The 16,988-nt window shown below is 44.0% G+C and overlaps 1 protein-coding gene and 1 long non-coding RNA gene across 2 annotated transcripts; both read right to left on the bottom strand.

Moving 5' to 3' along the window:
• Positions 1-2,961: 2,961 nt before the first annotated feature.
• On the bottom strand, positions 2,962-4,786 carry LOC123493604 (uncharacterized). The gene is made up of 2 exons (XR_012181213.1): positions 3,846-4,786; positions 2,962-3,684 (listed from the first exon to the last, which is right to left on the bottom strand). It is a non-coding gene; the product is annotated as an uncharacterized lncRNA (long non-coding RNA).
• Positions 4,787-8,911: 4,125 nt separating this feature from the next.
• LOC109741718 (uncharacterized) lies at positions 8,912-13,941 on the bottom strand. The gene is made up of 2 exons (XM_020300787.4): positions 12,464-13,941; positions 8,912-9,224 (listed from the first exon to the last, which is right to left on the bottom strand). Exons 1-2 carry the CDS (start codon positions 13,768-13,770, stop codon positions 9,182-9,184), a joined length of 1,350 nt encoding a protein of 449 aa, XP_020156376.1. The 5' UTR covers positions 13,771-13,941; the 3' UTR covers positions 8,912-9,181.
• Positions 13,942-16,988: the final 3,047 nt, after the last annotated feature.

Raw genomic sequence — 16,988 nt, 5'->3', positions numbered from 1 at the left:
GAATTTTTTTTGAAAAAAATTGTTAGTAATGGCGCACTTCTATGTGGTGCGCCATTACTAAGTCAGATAGTAATGTCGCACCGTGTGATGTACTAATGGCGCACTGCTTGGTGCGCCATTAGTATACCAGATACTAATGGCGCACCTAGTAAAAAATTCTAATGGCGTGATGCTAGTGACGCACCTGTAGTGCGCCGTTAGTAGGAAAAACAGGTGCGCCGCTAGCAGGACTTTTCCTAGTAGTGGTTGACATAGAAATTTGCAAAATACATACGGATCTGAATGTGGCAGACCCGTTGACTAAACTTCTCTCACAAGCAAAACATGATGACACCTTAGTACTCTTTGGGTGTTAATCACATAGCGATGTGAACTAGATTATTGACCCTAGTAAACCCTTTGGGTGTTGGTCACATGACGATGTGAACTATGGGTGTTAATCACATGGTGATGTGAACTATTGGTGTTAATCACATGGCGATGTGAACTAGATTATTGACTCTAGTGCAAGTGGGAGACTGAAGGAAATATGCCCTAGAGGCAATACTAAAGTTATTATTTATTTCCTTATTTCATGATAAATGTTTATTATTCATGCTGGAATTGTATTAACCGGAAACTTGATACATGTGTGAATACATAGACAAACAAAATGTCACTAGTATACCTCTACTTGACTAGCTCGTTGAATCAAAGAGATTAAGCCATAGATTAAGAAAAAAACGAAAAGAAAATATTGAAAAAAATATTTCTGAATTTTTTTTGAAAAAAATTGTTAGTAATGGCGCACTTCTATGTGGTGCGCCATTACTAAGTCAGATAGTAATGTCGCACCGTGTGATGTACTAATGGCGCACTGCTTGGTGCGCCATTAGTATACCAGATACTAATGGCGCACCTAGTAAAAAATTCTAATGGCGTGATGCTAGTGACGCACCTGTAGTGCGCCGTTAGTAGGAAAAACAGGTGCGCCGCTAGCAGGACTTTTCCTAGTAGTGGTTGACATAGAAATTTGCAAAATACATACGGATCTGAATGTGGCAGACCCGTTGACTAAACTTCTCTCACAAGCAAAACATGATGACACCTTAGTACTCTTTGGGTGTTAATCACATAGCGATGTGAACTAGATTATTGACCCTAGTAAACCCTTTGGGTGTTGGTCACATGACGATGTGAACTATGGGTGTTAATCACATGGTGATGTGAACTATTGGTGTTAATCACATGGCGATGTGAACTAGATTATTGACTCTAGTGCAAGTGGGAGACTGAAGGAAATATGCCCTAGAGGCAATACTAAAGTTATTATTTATTTCCTTATTTCATGATAAATGTTTATTATTCATGCTGGAATTGTATTAACCGGAAACTTGATACATGTGTGAATACATAGACAAACAAAATGTCACTAGTATACCTCTACTTGACTAGCTCGTTGAATCAAAGATGGTTAAGTTTCCTAGCCATAGACATGAGTTGTCATTTGATTAACGGGATCACATCATTAAAGAATGATGTGATTGACTTGACCCATTCCGTTAGCTTAGCACTTGATCGTTTAGTATGTTGCTATTGCTTTCTTCATGACTTATACATGTTCCTATGACTATGAGATTATGCAACTCCCGGATACCGGAGGAACACTTTGTGTGCTACCAAACGTCACAACGTAACTGGGTGATTATATAGGTGCTCTACAGGTGTCTCCGACGGTGTTTGTTGGGTTGGCATAGATCGAGATTAGGATTTGTCACTCCGATTGTCGGAGAGGTATCTCTGGGCCCTCTCGGTAATGCACATCACTATAAGCCTTGCAAGCAATGTGACTAATGAGTTAGTTGCGGGATGATGCATTACGGAACGAGTAAAGAGACTTGTCGGTAACGAGATTGAACTAGGTATTGAGATACCGACGATCGAATCTCGGGCAAGTAACATACCGATGACAAACGGAACAATGTATGTTGTTATGCGGTTTGACCGATAAATATCTTCGTAGAATATGTGGGAGCCAATATGAGCATCCAGGTTCCGCTATTGGTTATTGACCGGAGACGTGTCTCGGTCATGTCTACATAGTTCTCGAACCCGTAGGGTCCGCACGCTTAACGTTCGGTGACGATCGGTATTATGAGTTTATGTGATTTGATGTACCGAAGGTAGTTCGGAGTCCCAGATGAGATCGGGGACATGACGAGGAGTCTCGAAATGGTCGAGACGTAAAGATCGATATACTGGACGACTATATTCGGACATCGGAAAGGTTCCGAGTGTTTCGGGTATTCATCGGAGTACCGGAGAGTTACGGGACTTCGCCGGGGAGTATATGGGCCTTATTGGGCTTTAGGGGAAAGAGAGAAGGGAGGATGTGCTGACAGAACTCTCCCGTGAAGCTCTGCTGGATCGAATTTTGCGGGATGTCATCGAGCTGAACGTGTGCTGAACTCGGAGGTGCCGTACGTTTGGTACTTGGATCGGTCGGATCGTGAAGACGTACGACTACATCAACTGCGTTGTGCTAACGCTTCCGCTTTCGGTCTACGAGGGTACGTGGACAACACTCTCCCCTCTCGTTACTATACATCACCATGATCTTGCATGTGCGTAGGAATTTTTTTGAAATTACTACGTTCCCCAACAATGTGCACATAACCAAACTCGGGCTCACAAGGCTTGTGCCGTCCTACCCGGCCAAGGTAGCGCCCGCGCATAATCTTCCCTTGTTGGAGGCACCGGCGAGAGGCATGACAATAGACCCAGTTAGGACCTTCCCATAAAAGGCAAATGTGGCTGCACTGGTCAGCTCGATATGGTGGCACCATGACTCAGCCAATAGTTGTTCAAGTTCATTTAAGTCTGGTTAAACTTGAATGCAAATGATGTTGAGCCATATTAAAAATAACATGATGCAACCATAATGCATGAGCATGATATCAACATAAGCATGGAGGTGCAACATAATCATCGAGCATATCCACAACATTAAATCATATATCCGAATGAGCAGGGCATACGGACGAGCATGAATATCACAAGCATAACACTACTCATAGCATAACATGATCACTAGCATCAACGATAAATACCAAGCAAGAACATAGCAATAATACTACCAAGTAAGCATCTAAACAAATAGATGCAACGGAAACATGCATAGCAACGGTTCTCAGTAACCGACATTAGTCATGCACCGCAGAACATGACCAACCCTATATGTACTACTATCAAGCATGACAATATGAAAGTAATACTAGCAAGTAGTTCATGATAACAAAGTGCAAGAAATCATAGCATGACAGTGAACACAAATCCATAAGCATCACGGAGACAACGATAATCGTATCAAAACAAGCAGACATTTATTAAATATTCAAGTTGAAAACAATCATGCAAGTGGGTGTTTTGGCTTGCCTGGGGGTGACGGAGACTCCAGGAAGAAGTGCGGTGAAGCCGCGGAACGAAACACTGGACGGTTCTCTCTCGGAGGGGGATGATTAGAGGCAAGGGCAAAATGGTCATTTTCACTATGGGACCACCTAGTGAAAATGTTACCAACCGAAATATCTCGACGAGACGAAGAAGTGAGCGTTGGTTTCACCTCAATCGGAGTTACGGTCGCGAAGTTATGAGGTGTAGAAGATCAGGGACCAATCTGTGAATATTTTCATCACCAACGGGTCCCTGAGTGAATAAGACAGAGGCATATATTAGGTATTACGCTTTCTGAATTGGAAAAAGTATTCTTGGCTGGAGAAGAACGGAATACGCTTTCACTGAAGGAAAACGCGTTCGGGGAAAACCCGTTTCCACTTAAATACGTGGACCCAGGGGGAGACACTTACAGGTGGGGCCCAGCGGCAGGGGGGGCTCTGGCCTCGGTCGTCTTCTTCCCCCGTGCCTCTGTTCCTCTCGTGGAACAGAGCAGGGGACAGGGGAGGAAGCGGCCAAGGGGCCGGCCGGCGCAGGCCACCTCCGGCCGAGCCGAGGCCACCGGCGGGTGCGCGAGACCGAGGCGCCTCCGTTCAGGGGAGACATCGGCCGCCGGGGATGAGTGAGGTGGAGGGGAGAGGCGGAGCCAGAGGAGGCCAGGGGCGGCGGCCGTGGTGGTGTTCCGGCGAAACGGGCGACTCCGGCGAGGGGGAAAGGGGGTGGGGAGGCTGAGTGGAACGAGGAGAACTAGGTGGACGTGGTAGGAGGAGGATAGGAGGCTCGGTTTGGTCGGAACCAAGCCGAGGCCGAGGCGGCCATGGAGGACAGAGGCGAACTCCGGCGAGATGTGGCGATCCTGGTGACCAAATGAGGCGAGGGAGAGATGGGTTAGGTGCAGGAGAGGTCGGCACGCCTTATATATCCGCGGGGAAGGTTCTGGAGCGTCACAAGCAAGCTTCAACAGGTCTCTAATGGTGGACAGTGGCTGGGCATGGCACGGGCACGCCTCTAGCGACGCATTTATGGCGAAACAGGAGGGGGCCCGAGCACGGGGTGACGAAGTCGAGCACGGGGAAGCTCCTGGATAAGGTTTGAGGGAGACGACGGGAACAGCGCCGAGGTCTTGCCAGAGCACGAGTTTTGGCTGGCACGACCCGTGGTCACCGCGTGAGCTGGCTCAAGCGGCGTGTTCTAGACAGGCCAACCATATCTAGTGGGTAGACCTTAGTGCCCTTTGTATATATGAAGAAACAAATTGGTCCAAGGGCAAAGAAGAGATTTGCACCTAGCTCCAAAACATTGCAACAGCAAGGTGTTTGTGCTGAGGTGAGGAGGATAAAAGGGAGGGGGTAGACTCGGGGCTTTGTCATAGCGTGATCAAACACTAAGATGATCACCTCTGTAAATTTTCAGCTCATTAGGATGAATATTTATGGTACTTGCTGTAGAAACCACCATAATGGCCAGAATTAGAGATGATGAAGTTGCACTCACATGAAGAGGCAAGTTGGCTAAAATTGGGCATGGCCCAATTATTTGAAGATATGAAGATGCTCAAAAAGTTTCAAGCCATGTGGATGAACCAAACTAGCAGTTGCTTCACGATGCTTTATTCTGACCAGAAACTTGGAAAAATTGCACAGCGCAAATTGTTTGATGAATTGAGCCAAAACTTGGTGGAGAGAGTTGATATGGATAGTAGAATGCCCTGGAAAATTTTCAACTTAAATGAAGCAAGATAAAATATGGTTGCTTCACAAACTGAAAATCTGACCAGAAACTAAGATTTGGGGCTGGGCTCACATATATACATTGCATGAGCTCAAATCTTGTGTAGAGCTTTGATTTGATGATATGAAGGACCATGCAAAATTTCAACTCATTTGGATCATCCTAGCTAGTACTTCCTTCACAAACAATTCCCTCAAACGGGAACTTTGAAAATTTGCTCAGGAATATTCACTAGGCAAATTAAGTTGAATTTTGGCATGAGGCAATTATTTGGACATGAAAAGGTGTCCAAAAAATTTGGGGTCAATTGGGCAAAGGTAAATGGCACTTGCTTCACAAACTGCCATTCAGGACAGAATAGAAAAGGAATTGATTGAGCATGATGAGGAACATGGCAATTGAAATATTTCGCCATATTTGAGGAAGATATGACCCAAGCAATTTATGAGAATTATTTGGGAATTTTAGGAGTGATGGAAATATAGGTTGCTTCACAACCTAGGGCAAATTGGGTTATTCCTTTAATAGAAAAAGGAATATTTCCAAGGAAAAGAATATTGGGGTTGGGCTAGGATGAAAATGGCAAGGTCTTGGGATGTATTTGAGGATGAAAAGCCACTATGGAAAGAAAGAAGAGGTCATCTTCTTCAGTTTCCAGACCACATAGCCACGGAAAAAAAACTCAAGCAAAAATCTCGGAAAATCAAAAGAAAAGAAAGGGCCAAAAATCAGGGTGTGACAGCCATTGACGCTCTTTGGGAGACCACCTGGCCATTCTATCACGAAGATAGCACGAAGAAATCCTCGGGATGATGACAGCGTGCGGTCGGTGGGGGGTCATCCCAGAGGGTATGGAGGGCGTGGAGCACCCAAACCCATTCGCCTTTCAGGTGATCCCGAGCGATGCTAGTTCCAACGACTCCAAAGGTGAGGAGGAGCTTGACGGCGTGGCCAACGAGGAGGCCCCGAAGGGGGATGAAATGGTGGAGCCTCCGCCAATGGCGAAGAAATGCTGGAAGGCTTTGGCAGGGGAGTAATCGGCCCGGAAGGCAGCAAATGGTGCCGCCTAGTCAAGATCATTGGTATGGGTAGGTTAGTTCTCCGCTCGCAAACGATGTCATACGACGCCGGCTCGTCCTTGGCCCGGCGTCCGATCTTGACGCCATGGTAGTGTGGGGGCGACGCCGTCTCATCCTTGACACAGTGTCCGATCTGGACGCCATGGTTGCGCTTGGGTGATGCCGACTCGTCCTTGACCCGCTGGAGCGGGGACGCTGGCCGGAGTTGGTTTCTCAGGGTGCGTTGTCTGCATTGAAGCGGCGACGCCCGAGAGGTCACGTTCGTCAGCTTCGCCCTCCCATACGATCAAATTGGGGGCATCAATGTCACCCGCTGCATGCTCTAGGTCAGCATGAATGCGGCGCTCGCGTTCGATAAAAAGCACGGGAGAGGCGGTGGTTATTTTGTGGAACAGGGCAGTCAGACAAGGGTGTGGTAGCCCACAAAGGCCCCGCCCCCTATTCTTATTGTTTCTGCAAAGGGCGCCTACGGGCGCGTTAGTTGGCTCCGCCCATTTCCATTTTTTGCTTCTATTTTAAACGTTCAAAAAAATAATGCAACACCGGACTTCATACTCGCGACCAGCTTCTTCGAAGAAAATGACGGTAACCCTAGGCCATCGAAGGACTAGTGCTTTCTAAGGATTTTTTCCTTTATTTTATTTCTCTCTTCAATCACGAGAATCCACCGGTATTGGGAAGCTTACACAAGCTTCCCAAACCAGCTTTTTACCGATTCGCTGGTCATTTCGGGGGTGGTTTTATTCCAGTTTTCTTTTTATTTATTTTTTAAACAAATCGTGTTTTAAAAAAACTATGAATGTTTTTCAAATTCGATGATTTTTTTCAAATTTGATGAACTTTTAAATTCAGATATTTTTTTAAATCAATGAACTTTTTTCAAATTTGATGAACTTTTTTGAATTGAATGTTTTTTTTGAATTCGGTGGACTTTTCAAATTTATGAACTTTTTTAAAATTTCCTGTACTGTTTTTAATCACAGATTTTTTTTCTAAAGCCAACCAGCCAATTGTTGAAAGATCAACCGTGACCAGTCAGCAGCAAAAGCAAGCAACACCGAAGGGACGTGACCACGCGAGCACACTTGCTTGGGCCGGGCCCAAGAGTGCGCCTGCCGTGGGCGCCGAAACTCCTAGTTGGCGCCTTTGGCGCTGACTAGGAGCTCCTAGGGACCTTTGTGAAAAAAGAAGGGTCGACAAGAAAGAACGGGGATAATATGGCCCATCAGCCCAATATAACCCAAAAAACAAAGTGTTATTTTCATAAATCCTTCTTGCAACTTTATTTTTTAGAGTAGACGTAGAAACTTTGAAGCTCGTAGTTTAGCAAAGCTTTCCTTACTAGATCTTGGTAGATATGTGTGGCTTGATGTACCCCCACGATTGTTGTCGAATAAAGAGGAACTAGGTTTACTCAACGCACGGATTACTGATCAAACAGGGCGTTGTAGGCGTCTCATCCAGGAGCTGGCGCACGCAGCAGCTTGGTATGGGCCGACCCAGTTACACGAGTTGGGTGGTCGCCCGCTCGTTGTACGCTCGTTTTACGGTTGTCTGGTCAACGGTTCACTTCGCTAAAAAGAAAAGGTCAACAGTTCACCATTTGAACCAAGAAAAACCATGATTTTAGTTCGCAAAAATAAAAATAAAAAATATGAATTCAAAATGTTCACAGATTATGAAAAGTTCATCAAATTTGGAAAAATAAATGTTTTGAAAAAGTTCACCGAGTTTCAATAAATCATACAATTTGAAAAAAATCATCGATTTGAAAAACTTCATTGAATTTGAAAAAAACATCAAATTTGGGAAAAAGTTCACCGAATTTGAAAATAAGTTCATCGATTTTGGAAAAAGTTCATTGAATTTGAAAAAATCAATTATGGAGTTAATTGATTTTGAAAAAAGTACACCGAATTTGAAAAAAAGTTCAGCAAATTTGAAAAAATAATCAACGTTTTTTTTTTTGAAAAGTTCATCACTTTGTCTGCAGAAAAAAAAAACACGTCTAGACCGTCAAACGAACTAATACAGGCTCATGTTGGATGGCGGCCTATGCCTATGTTGGATGGCTTCGAAGGTCCGAACGTATGCATGTGATTTGAGGGTCTAAACCGTCAAGCGGATCAATACATGCTCATGTTAGATGGCAGCTCATGCCTATGTTGGATGGCTTCAAAGGTCCAGACGTATGCAAGTGATTTGAGAGCCGACTTTAGAGATGCCCTGACTACGAGAGCAAGATACGAGCAATAATGTTTCACTACTAAACGAAGACGTATGCAAGTGATTTGAGGGCCGACTTTGGAGATGCCCTGACTACAAGAGCAAGATACGAGCAATAATGTTTCACTAATGAACGAACAGCGCGTGATTTGAGGGTCTAAACCGTCAAGCAAACCAATACATGCTCATATTGAATGGCGGCCCATGCCTATGTTGGATGGCTTCGAAGGTCAAGACGTAGGAAAGTGATTTAAGGTTTTAAGGGTGGACTTTGAAGATGCCCTGACTACGAGAGCAAGATACGAGCAGTAATGTTTCACTACTGGACTAACAGCCCGCGACCATGGAGCCAGATAAACCAGCGCACGCACAAGGCTTCACTAAAATTAGTTATCAACTACATCCAGTTACCACTAGGAAATTAATGATAAAAAAAGATTGGGTTTAGGCTTATTTTAGCAAGTCTATATATATAGACCTCACATGGCTAGCATAGAACATAGTGGACACACACGGCCAACAAATATAGTCGATACAATGCATAAGATTTTTAGTAATACAAGTCCATTGGCAATGCAACACATCATACGCATCACGGATGAGGTAGGAAAGACTTCTTAAGCTTTTTTTGTACCGGGGCTTTGACCATGCCTTCGAACAATTTGAACTCAAACTTCTTTCCAGCCTGCACTCAAATTTCGGTAACAAGCTTCTTACTTGCCATCCCTACTTGTTTCAGCAGCATTCGATATTTGCCTGTATAAACGAGAGTAAAAAAATTCTGTTAGATATGAAATATCTACTTGCAGAGGTTAAATCATCTAAACATTGACTATAAAAAGCAGAAGACCCATAAACAAATTATTATCCAATTAAATTAAAATTCCAACAACCGCTCTGCTCTCCATCAAAGGAGTACTAACATTAGCAATTTTGTTCACACTATCTCTTTCTGACTGTATTGAGTATTCTTGTCATACAACACCCAGTTTCAGGAACTTGCAAGTTCTCTTCCATTCCATGCAACTCCCTGTGTTTCAAATTCTAGATTTGTCCCAAGTCAAACATTTCTATCTTTAGCCATCAATTCCTAGAAATTTGTACAGTATAATGACTGAGCATAATTGTCATGGTGAATCTAAAAATATAAATCTTATAATCTTGAACTATAGAGTGAATTTCACTTTTTATCCATAGTCTAACATTTGTGACAGCAATTACCCCATTTAATAGGAATTCCTCCTGTTCACCCTATTTAGTCTAACTCTAATATCTGACGAATGGTACAAATATAGGGACAGTACTGAACGCATTCACCAGTTAACATTTCCCATTTAGTGAAACATTTGCCAGTTTATTCAGTTCTATTTGGTAGGACTCGTTCATCAGGTCTACATGGCCATGCGCGACTTCAACAATCCTAGCTGCTTCTACTACGATCTTTGTTGTAGCTACTGTCCTTGCTTCATCGATCGCTTGGCTGAAACCTGAAGAGAGAAGCTAGCGCATGCACGCTTGTCCTGTACATGCATGGCACACAGAAATTTTATGCTACGTACTAGTACTAGAACAAAAACAATAATTACGAAAAATACAACCAAAATACTCTACTTAAGTGGACTACTACTACTAGTGCCCTATTATGCTCTGGCTAGCTCTCGTGTTTAATTCTGTCTGGCTAGCAGAAGGTGAGAACATTGTGGCAGCAACAGTTGCCACACAAAGGTGCAGATGAGGACCTGAGAAGGTAGTCGGATATTAAATATGCCAGGGCAAAATATGTTTCTGATATTGCAAGCCACGTAGAGCTGATAACTCGGTGCAACCTTACAGAATGGGTCAAGTTTAAAAGGGGGTGAAAGCTGACACAACTTTTACTGAATGGGATAAGTGCGAAGAATTTCTGCTAAATGGGCCAATTGTTAAACTAGGGGTTGAAAAATGGAGTTCACACTAAACTATACGCATTTCTAGACACTGGTAGTTATTAAAGATAGAAAGAAAGGTTTGACTTTGGACAAAACTAGAATGACAACTAATATGAAGAAGAGGGAGACCCTAAATGTACTGCAATTTTTACAGGGGCCACGGATCCACTGCAATATTTCCCCTCAAATAAGCCAACCATAGTGATTGCCGATTTTGTCCCAATACAACTCTCCCTAACAAATGGGCCACGCCTGCCAGTGGGTCATTTTTTTTCCTCTCTCTCATTTGCATCTTTTCGTCGAGGCTGCGGTGGCAGGTGGCGGCGGCGCGGATGTCCAGCAACGGCAGCACAGAAGTCCGGCGGCAGCGGTGGTGTTCCAGCAGGCGGCAGTGGTCCAGTGGCGCGGCGGTCAATGGAGGCGGCGCACTGACATGGCAAGCATTGAAAATTTATGGGGAGGGTTGCAACTCTCCACTATTTGAGGAGATAATTTTTTGGGTTTAGGGAGACTGCTGAAGCAGGTTTTTTGCCTCAACTCTCCCTATACGTGCAATTTCTTGGGAATAGGGAGTAGTTTGCTGAAGATGATACAAGTGTACTACTACTAGTGCACTATTATGCGCTAGCTAGCTCTGGCATTTAGCTGTGTCTGGCTAGCAAATGGTGGGAACATTGTGGCTGCAACAGTTGCCGCACAATGGTGCGGACGAGGACCTGAGAAGGTAGTCGGAGATTAAATATGCTTCTGATATGGCAAGCCACGTAGACCTGATGACTCGGCCCACCTTACAGAATGGGTAATGTTTAAAAGGAGGTGAAAGCTGGCACAACTTTTACTAAATGGGGCAAGTGGGAAGAATTTCTGCTAAATGGGCCAATTGTTAAACTAGGGGGTGAAAAATGGAGTTACACTAAAGACTAAACTATGCGCATTTCTAGAAATCGGTAGTTATAGATAGAAAGAAAGGTTTGTCTTTGAACAAAACTAGAATTACAACTAACATGAGGTACAGGGACCTAAATGTATTGCCATTTTTACAGGAGCCATGGAGCCACTGCAACATTTCCCCTCAAATAAGCCAACCATAGGAATTGCCCATTTTGTCCGGTGAAAAACAGCTGGGTTAGGCTTACACTTTGCTTATTTTGTGTGCGATGGAAACTTTTCGGTTCCCACAAAAGAAATAAACATTTAATACAAAAGCAAGATTATCTACCAAACAGCTGAACACAACAAAAGAAAACATTGCTTAATTCGTGCAGATAGTGCATCTTATCGTTTTGACAATGGCCCAGGAAATAGTATGGCACGAAAGACGCAATGCATGAAAGCTGAATCCTGGGTATGAGATAACCTACCAATGGTGTGCAATATTTTCCCCTCAAATAAGCCAACTATAGGATTATTTTATTCCTTGGTGCACATTTGCACCGTTTGAACAATGGCTGTGGAATTATTTTCAATAGGGGTTAGTTACACTACATGGCGTGCAAGATACAGCACATGGCGCACTCATGAAATCATTCATGTGCAACACACCATAAGCAAGCAGAAACTTTGGTTAGGGAACAATGCGGTGAAGTTAAGCTGGACACTGTCTTTACTTTTGTTATTTTGTCTGTTGAATGAAGCCTTTTTTATACATCTAATCAAACAGAAACCACGGAATTTAAATGCGGTGACAGGGGAGCAGTAAGTGCTGAATTTATGGACAGAAACGTAAATGCTAGCGAGATAAATGCAGGCACAATGTTCACCGTCCTCAAACAAATACAGTAGTTATTTTGAAACAACAAATCAGGTAGATCTAAAGAATACTAGCTGGTAGCTGCACATGATCAAATGAAATAATAAATAATGACCAGAATTGTAATGGATGGAACCCATTCTTTTGTGATATTGACTTGCACAACATAATAAAAACATTGATGTAACAAATCCACATCCACTCAGTAAAAGTACCCAAAGTACTCTCTGCTGCCAGTACAAGTTGGTTTACCTTTGATACTTCAGTTTGTAAATCATTTTGCTACGAAAGGATATGAAAGCTCTTAACGAAATTACCTGGTTGATGAGAAAATGCCCAGATGCTTGGAGATCCCACTCGGTAAGTAGGTGTAAGAAGGACCCAGGGGTCTTCCAGAGCCGCCAAAATTAGCCACGCCTTTTACAGCCTTGTTCCTCATATCAAGAGCAATCACACAGGCCTTATCCCCACGGGGATCAGGCATGTGCATAAGGTAAACAACATCACCGTCATGCAAGCTAAGAGCAGGATAGCCTACACGAATTTTCTTCAGGCTTGGCTTGGCATCATCTCCCTCCTGCGGATTAGGTAGCATTTGGGCATACACAGGGCTATCCAATGGTACATCATCTGAGCATCTGATAGTACAGTCCTCCTCCCAGTTGCTACTACCAGAAGTAGAGCCAATGCTTGAAATTTTTATTTTTTTTGTTGCAGCCATCCAACCTTCACATATCAGGGAGCTTCCAGTGTCTGAGCCCGGTCTGACGTTACTGTGCATCTCAAAATACTTGATGTAACCTTGGAGAACAGTGATGTTCCGAACATACAACATATAACCCCTGACTGGATCGGGCGACAGCGGCGAAGGTAGTGGGATGTAGCGAAGACTGTGGTTGTCAAGGAGAAGGTCACAGATGATAATGCCCCGCCTAAGGTCGACCCAACCCACTGAACCAAGCTCCCCTCCAATGGTGATCCCCTTGTTGAAAGAGCGGAACTCAAAATCCTTGGGCGAATCAAGAAGCATCAACTTGATGTTCCATTCCTTTGTCTTGGAGTTGTACAGGTGGAGATTAAAGTGCCCGTCGGTGTAATCCCGATCAATGAAGGCCCAGCGGAGCACGGCGATGAAGAACATCTCTTGGTGGTGGCAGTGCAGTAAGGCAACCTCTTGGTCGTAGATCCTGAAGTAGGGGGGACAGTGGACGAGCTTGACCGACGGCGGCGTCTTCTTGGTGCCGGCCTGGTAGACGAAGTAGCGGATGTTCCTGCCGTACACGTACGGGAGTTCGGGGCAGATGGTGATCCTGAGCAGGACGAGGTCGTCCTCCGTATAGAAGATCTTGGGTATGTCAGCGAATGCATCGGGCTTCAGATCTGGGCAGTGGACGGTGAAGCAGGAGACGCGCGGCGGGGCAACCGGCCAGAAGGTGACCAGGATGCGCTTGCCCTTCTTCTTGGTCCTGCTCCTGCGGCCCCTGGCGGTGGTGGCGTTGGTGCGGTCGCTGAGGTAGCCGAACGAGTCGATGAGGATGGTCTCCGGGAGAGGAGAATCCGGATCGTCGGGGTGGATAGGCGGAGGGATCTGGAGCACCCGGAGTTGGTTGTCATCCAACATCATGGCAACCGAGGAGGTCGATGCGGAGGTGGCGGCCGGAGGAGGAACGGGAGTGGAACCCTAACGCAGGGAGGAGAGATGAATCTATGGATGGGCTCGCTGGCACACACTGAACGAGTCGATATTTATCTCGGGGACTCCGACGCACAGAGGAGGCAACGACTGGGCCGGCCCGACTCTGTAGCGCTCGGTACTGTAGCAATCAGCTCATTGTTGCATCATTCTCAAAAACAAAAAGCTCATTGTTGCATTCTCTAAAAAAGGTCAATTGTAGCAACCTTTTTGAAACGAATCTAACTTTTCTCGAAATATGAATATATTTTATTGTAAAACAAAATATTTACTGAAAATGCGAACAACTTTTCAAATTTCTGAAAAATGAAGTTACGGTTTTCTAAAAAATGGAATCATTTAAAAAACAATTTTTTAAATGCTTTTTTACTGTGAACAAATTCTGAAAATGCGGATTTCGTAAATTCCAAATAATATTTGAAAACACACCCAAAAATGCTTTTTTAATCTAAAAGCATTTTCTAAAAATTCCAAACATTTTTTTAAAAAAAGGTAACATTTTTGAAAACATAGAAAATAAAAAAGAAACAAAAAAGGGACACACACCGATCCAGGGACCTTGTAGAAGGTTTCCAAAATCGGAACTAACATTCAATTTATCTAGCGTTAAATTGGTCGGCCCAACTCGGTCGCTCATGTGCCAATAGGCGACTATTTGAGGCATGTTAGTCAAATAGGAAACACCATTTATCTCTGCTATTATAAAAAACAAGGGTCCTTTATATTTCAGCCCTTAACTCGAACCCACTACTAAGATTTACCCATAATTTTGAAGCGTGTTCAAATTTTCCCCTCTCCCGTTAGGTGCCTTTATAAAAATGTCCTTATGTGCCATTTCCGTCTAGTCAAAGGCCTTTGACCATCAATAGGACGTTTTCTAGACATATTTGCCCTTCGATGCATATATAAATTACACGTGGACCTGCCCAAAGTTAAAAAAACTCACTATCTCATCCCCTCTCTCTAACTTATAGATGGACCCCAACAAGCATAAAAAATAAAAATAAAACACACACTCTCTCTCTCTCTGACATGTGGACCATGGGACCCACTGCGAGGGTCAACAACGGTCCACACGTCCCCAAACGCATGTCCGGCCGGCTGCGCTCGCCGTACGTGGCTATAGATGGTCGCGGGAGGAGAGGGTGAGGCGGGCAGTATAGCTGTGTGAGGCACTCCTGGCACACCAATTCATCTTCACGGGCACGGCACTCGTAGGTAGGTGGGCGAGCGTGATGACTCATAAGTACAGGGGATCTATCGTAGTCCTTTCGATAAGTAAGAGTGTCGAACCCAACGAGGAGCAGAAGGAAATGACAAGCGGTTTTCAGCAAGGTATTCTCTGCAAGAACTGAAGTAGCAGATAGTTGTGTGATAAGATAATTCGTAACGGGTAACAAGTAATGAAAGTAAACAAGGTGCAACAAGGTGGCCCAATCCTTTTTGTAGCAAAGGACAAGCCTGGACGAACTCTTATATAAAGCAAAGCGCTCCCGAGGACACATGGAAATTATTGTCAAGTTAGTTTTGATCATGCTCATATGATTCGCGTTCGTTAATTTGATAATTTGATATGTGGGTGGACCGGTGCTTGGGTGCTGCCCTTCCATGGACAAGCCTCCCACTTATGATTAACCCCTCTCGCAAGCATCCGCAACTACGAAAGAAGAATTAAGATAAATCTAACCATAGCATGAAATATATGGATCCAAATCAGCCCCTTACGAAGCAACGCATAAACTAGGGTTTAAGCTTCTGTCACTCTAGCAACCCATCATCTACTTATTACTTCCCAATGCCTTCCCCTAGGCCCAAACAATGGTGAAGTGTCATGTAGTTGACGTTCACATAATACCACTAGAGGAAAGTCAACATACATCTCATCAAAATATCGAACGAATACCAAATTCACATGATTACTTATAACAAGACTTCCCCCATGTCCTCAGGAAAAAAAACGTAACTACTCACAAAGCATATTCATGATCAAGATCACACGAGTATTAATTATCATTGAAAATATAATCTTCCACCGGATAAACCAACTAGCATCAACTACAAGGAGTAATCAACACTACTAGCAACCCACAGGTACCAATCTGAGGTTTTCAGACAAAGATCGGATACAAGAGATGAACTAGGGTTTGAGAGGAGATGGTGCTGGTGAAGTGTTGATGGAGATTGACCCCCTCTCGATGAGAGGATCATTGGTGATGATGATGGCTTTGATTTCCCCCTCCCGGTGGGAAGTCTCCCCAGCAGAACAGCCCCGTCGGAGCCCTAGAATGGTTCTGCCCAGGTTCCGCCTCGAGACGGCGGCGCTTCGACCCGAAAGCTTCCTCCTTGTTTTTTCCAGGTCAAAACACACCATATAGCAGAAGATGGGCGTCGGAGGCCTGTCGGGGGCCCATAAGGACGGGGGCGCGACCAGGGGGTAGGGCGCACCCTCCACCCTTGTGGCTGGCTGGTGGCCCCCTCTGGTGCTTTCTTCGCCCAATATTTTTTTCTATATTTCAAAAATATTCTCCGTGAAGTTTCAGGACTTTTGGAGTTGTGTAGAATAGGTCTCTAATATTTGCTCCTTTTCCAGTCCAGAATTCCAACTGCCGGCGTTCTCGCTCTTCATGTAAACCTTATAAAATAAGAGAGAAAAGGCATAAGTATTGTGATATAATGTGTAATAACAGCCCATAATGCAATAATATCAATATAAAAGCATGATGTAAAATGGACGTATCAACTCCCCCAAGCTTAGACCTCGCTTGTCCTCAAGCGAAAGACGATATCGAAAAATATGTCCACATGTTTAGAGATAGAGGTATCGATAAAATAAAATACGGACATGAGGGCATCATGATCATCTTTAGAACATCAACATATATTGTCATATAATTTCCTATGCTAAAGTAACACCTCGTTCACACAGTAAAGTATGAATCAGAAACTTCATTGAAAACTAACAAACTATGATCTCAATCATTACGGCAATTGCAATTTATCATAACATAGAAAAGAGTCAATACAAGAGCTTTTTAGCAAGTCCACATACTCAACTATCATTTAATCTTTCACAATTGCTAACACTCACGCGATACTTATGGGTTCAAAGTTTCAACCGGACACAGAGAAAGATAGGGGCTTATAGTTTC

This window comes from Aegilops tauschii, chromosome 4, assembly GCF_002575655.3.
Source record: "Aegilops tauschii subsp. strangulata cultivar AL8/78 chromosome 4, Aet v6.0, whole genome shotgun sequence".
NCBI classification, from domain to species: Eukaryota; Viridiplantae; Streptophyta; class Magnoliopsida; order Poales; family Poaceae; genus Aegilops; species Aegilops tauschii.
This window is presented reverse-complemented; position numbering and strand designations above follow the sequence as displayed.

Excerpts from the sequence above, each read along its gene's own strand:
- LOC109741718 (XM_020300787.4), bottom strand. The coding sequence starts at position 13,770 with ATGATGTTGGATGACAACCAACTCCGGGTGCTCCAGATCCCTCCGCCT. Across the intron at positions 9,225-12,463 it reads GGCATTTTCTCATCAACCAG|GCAAATATCGAATGCTGCTG; the intron begins GTAATTTCGTTA and ends TCGTTTATACAG.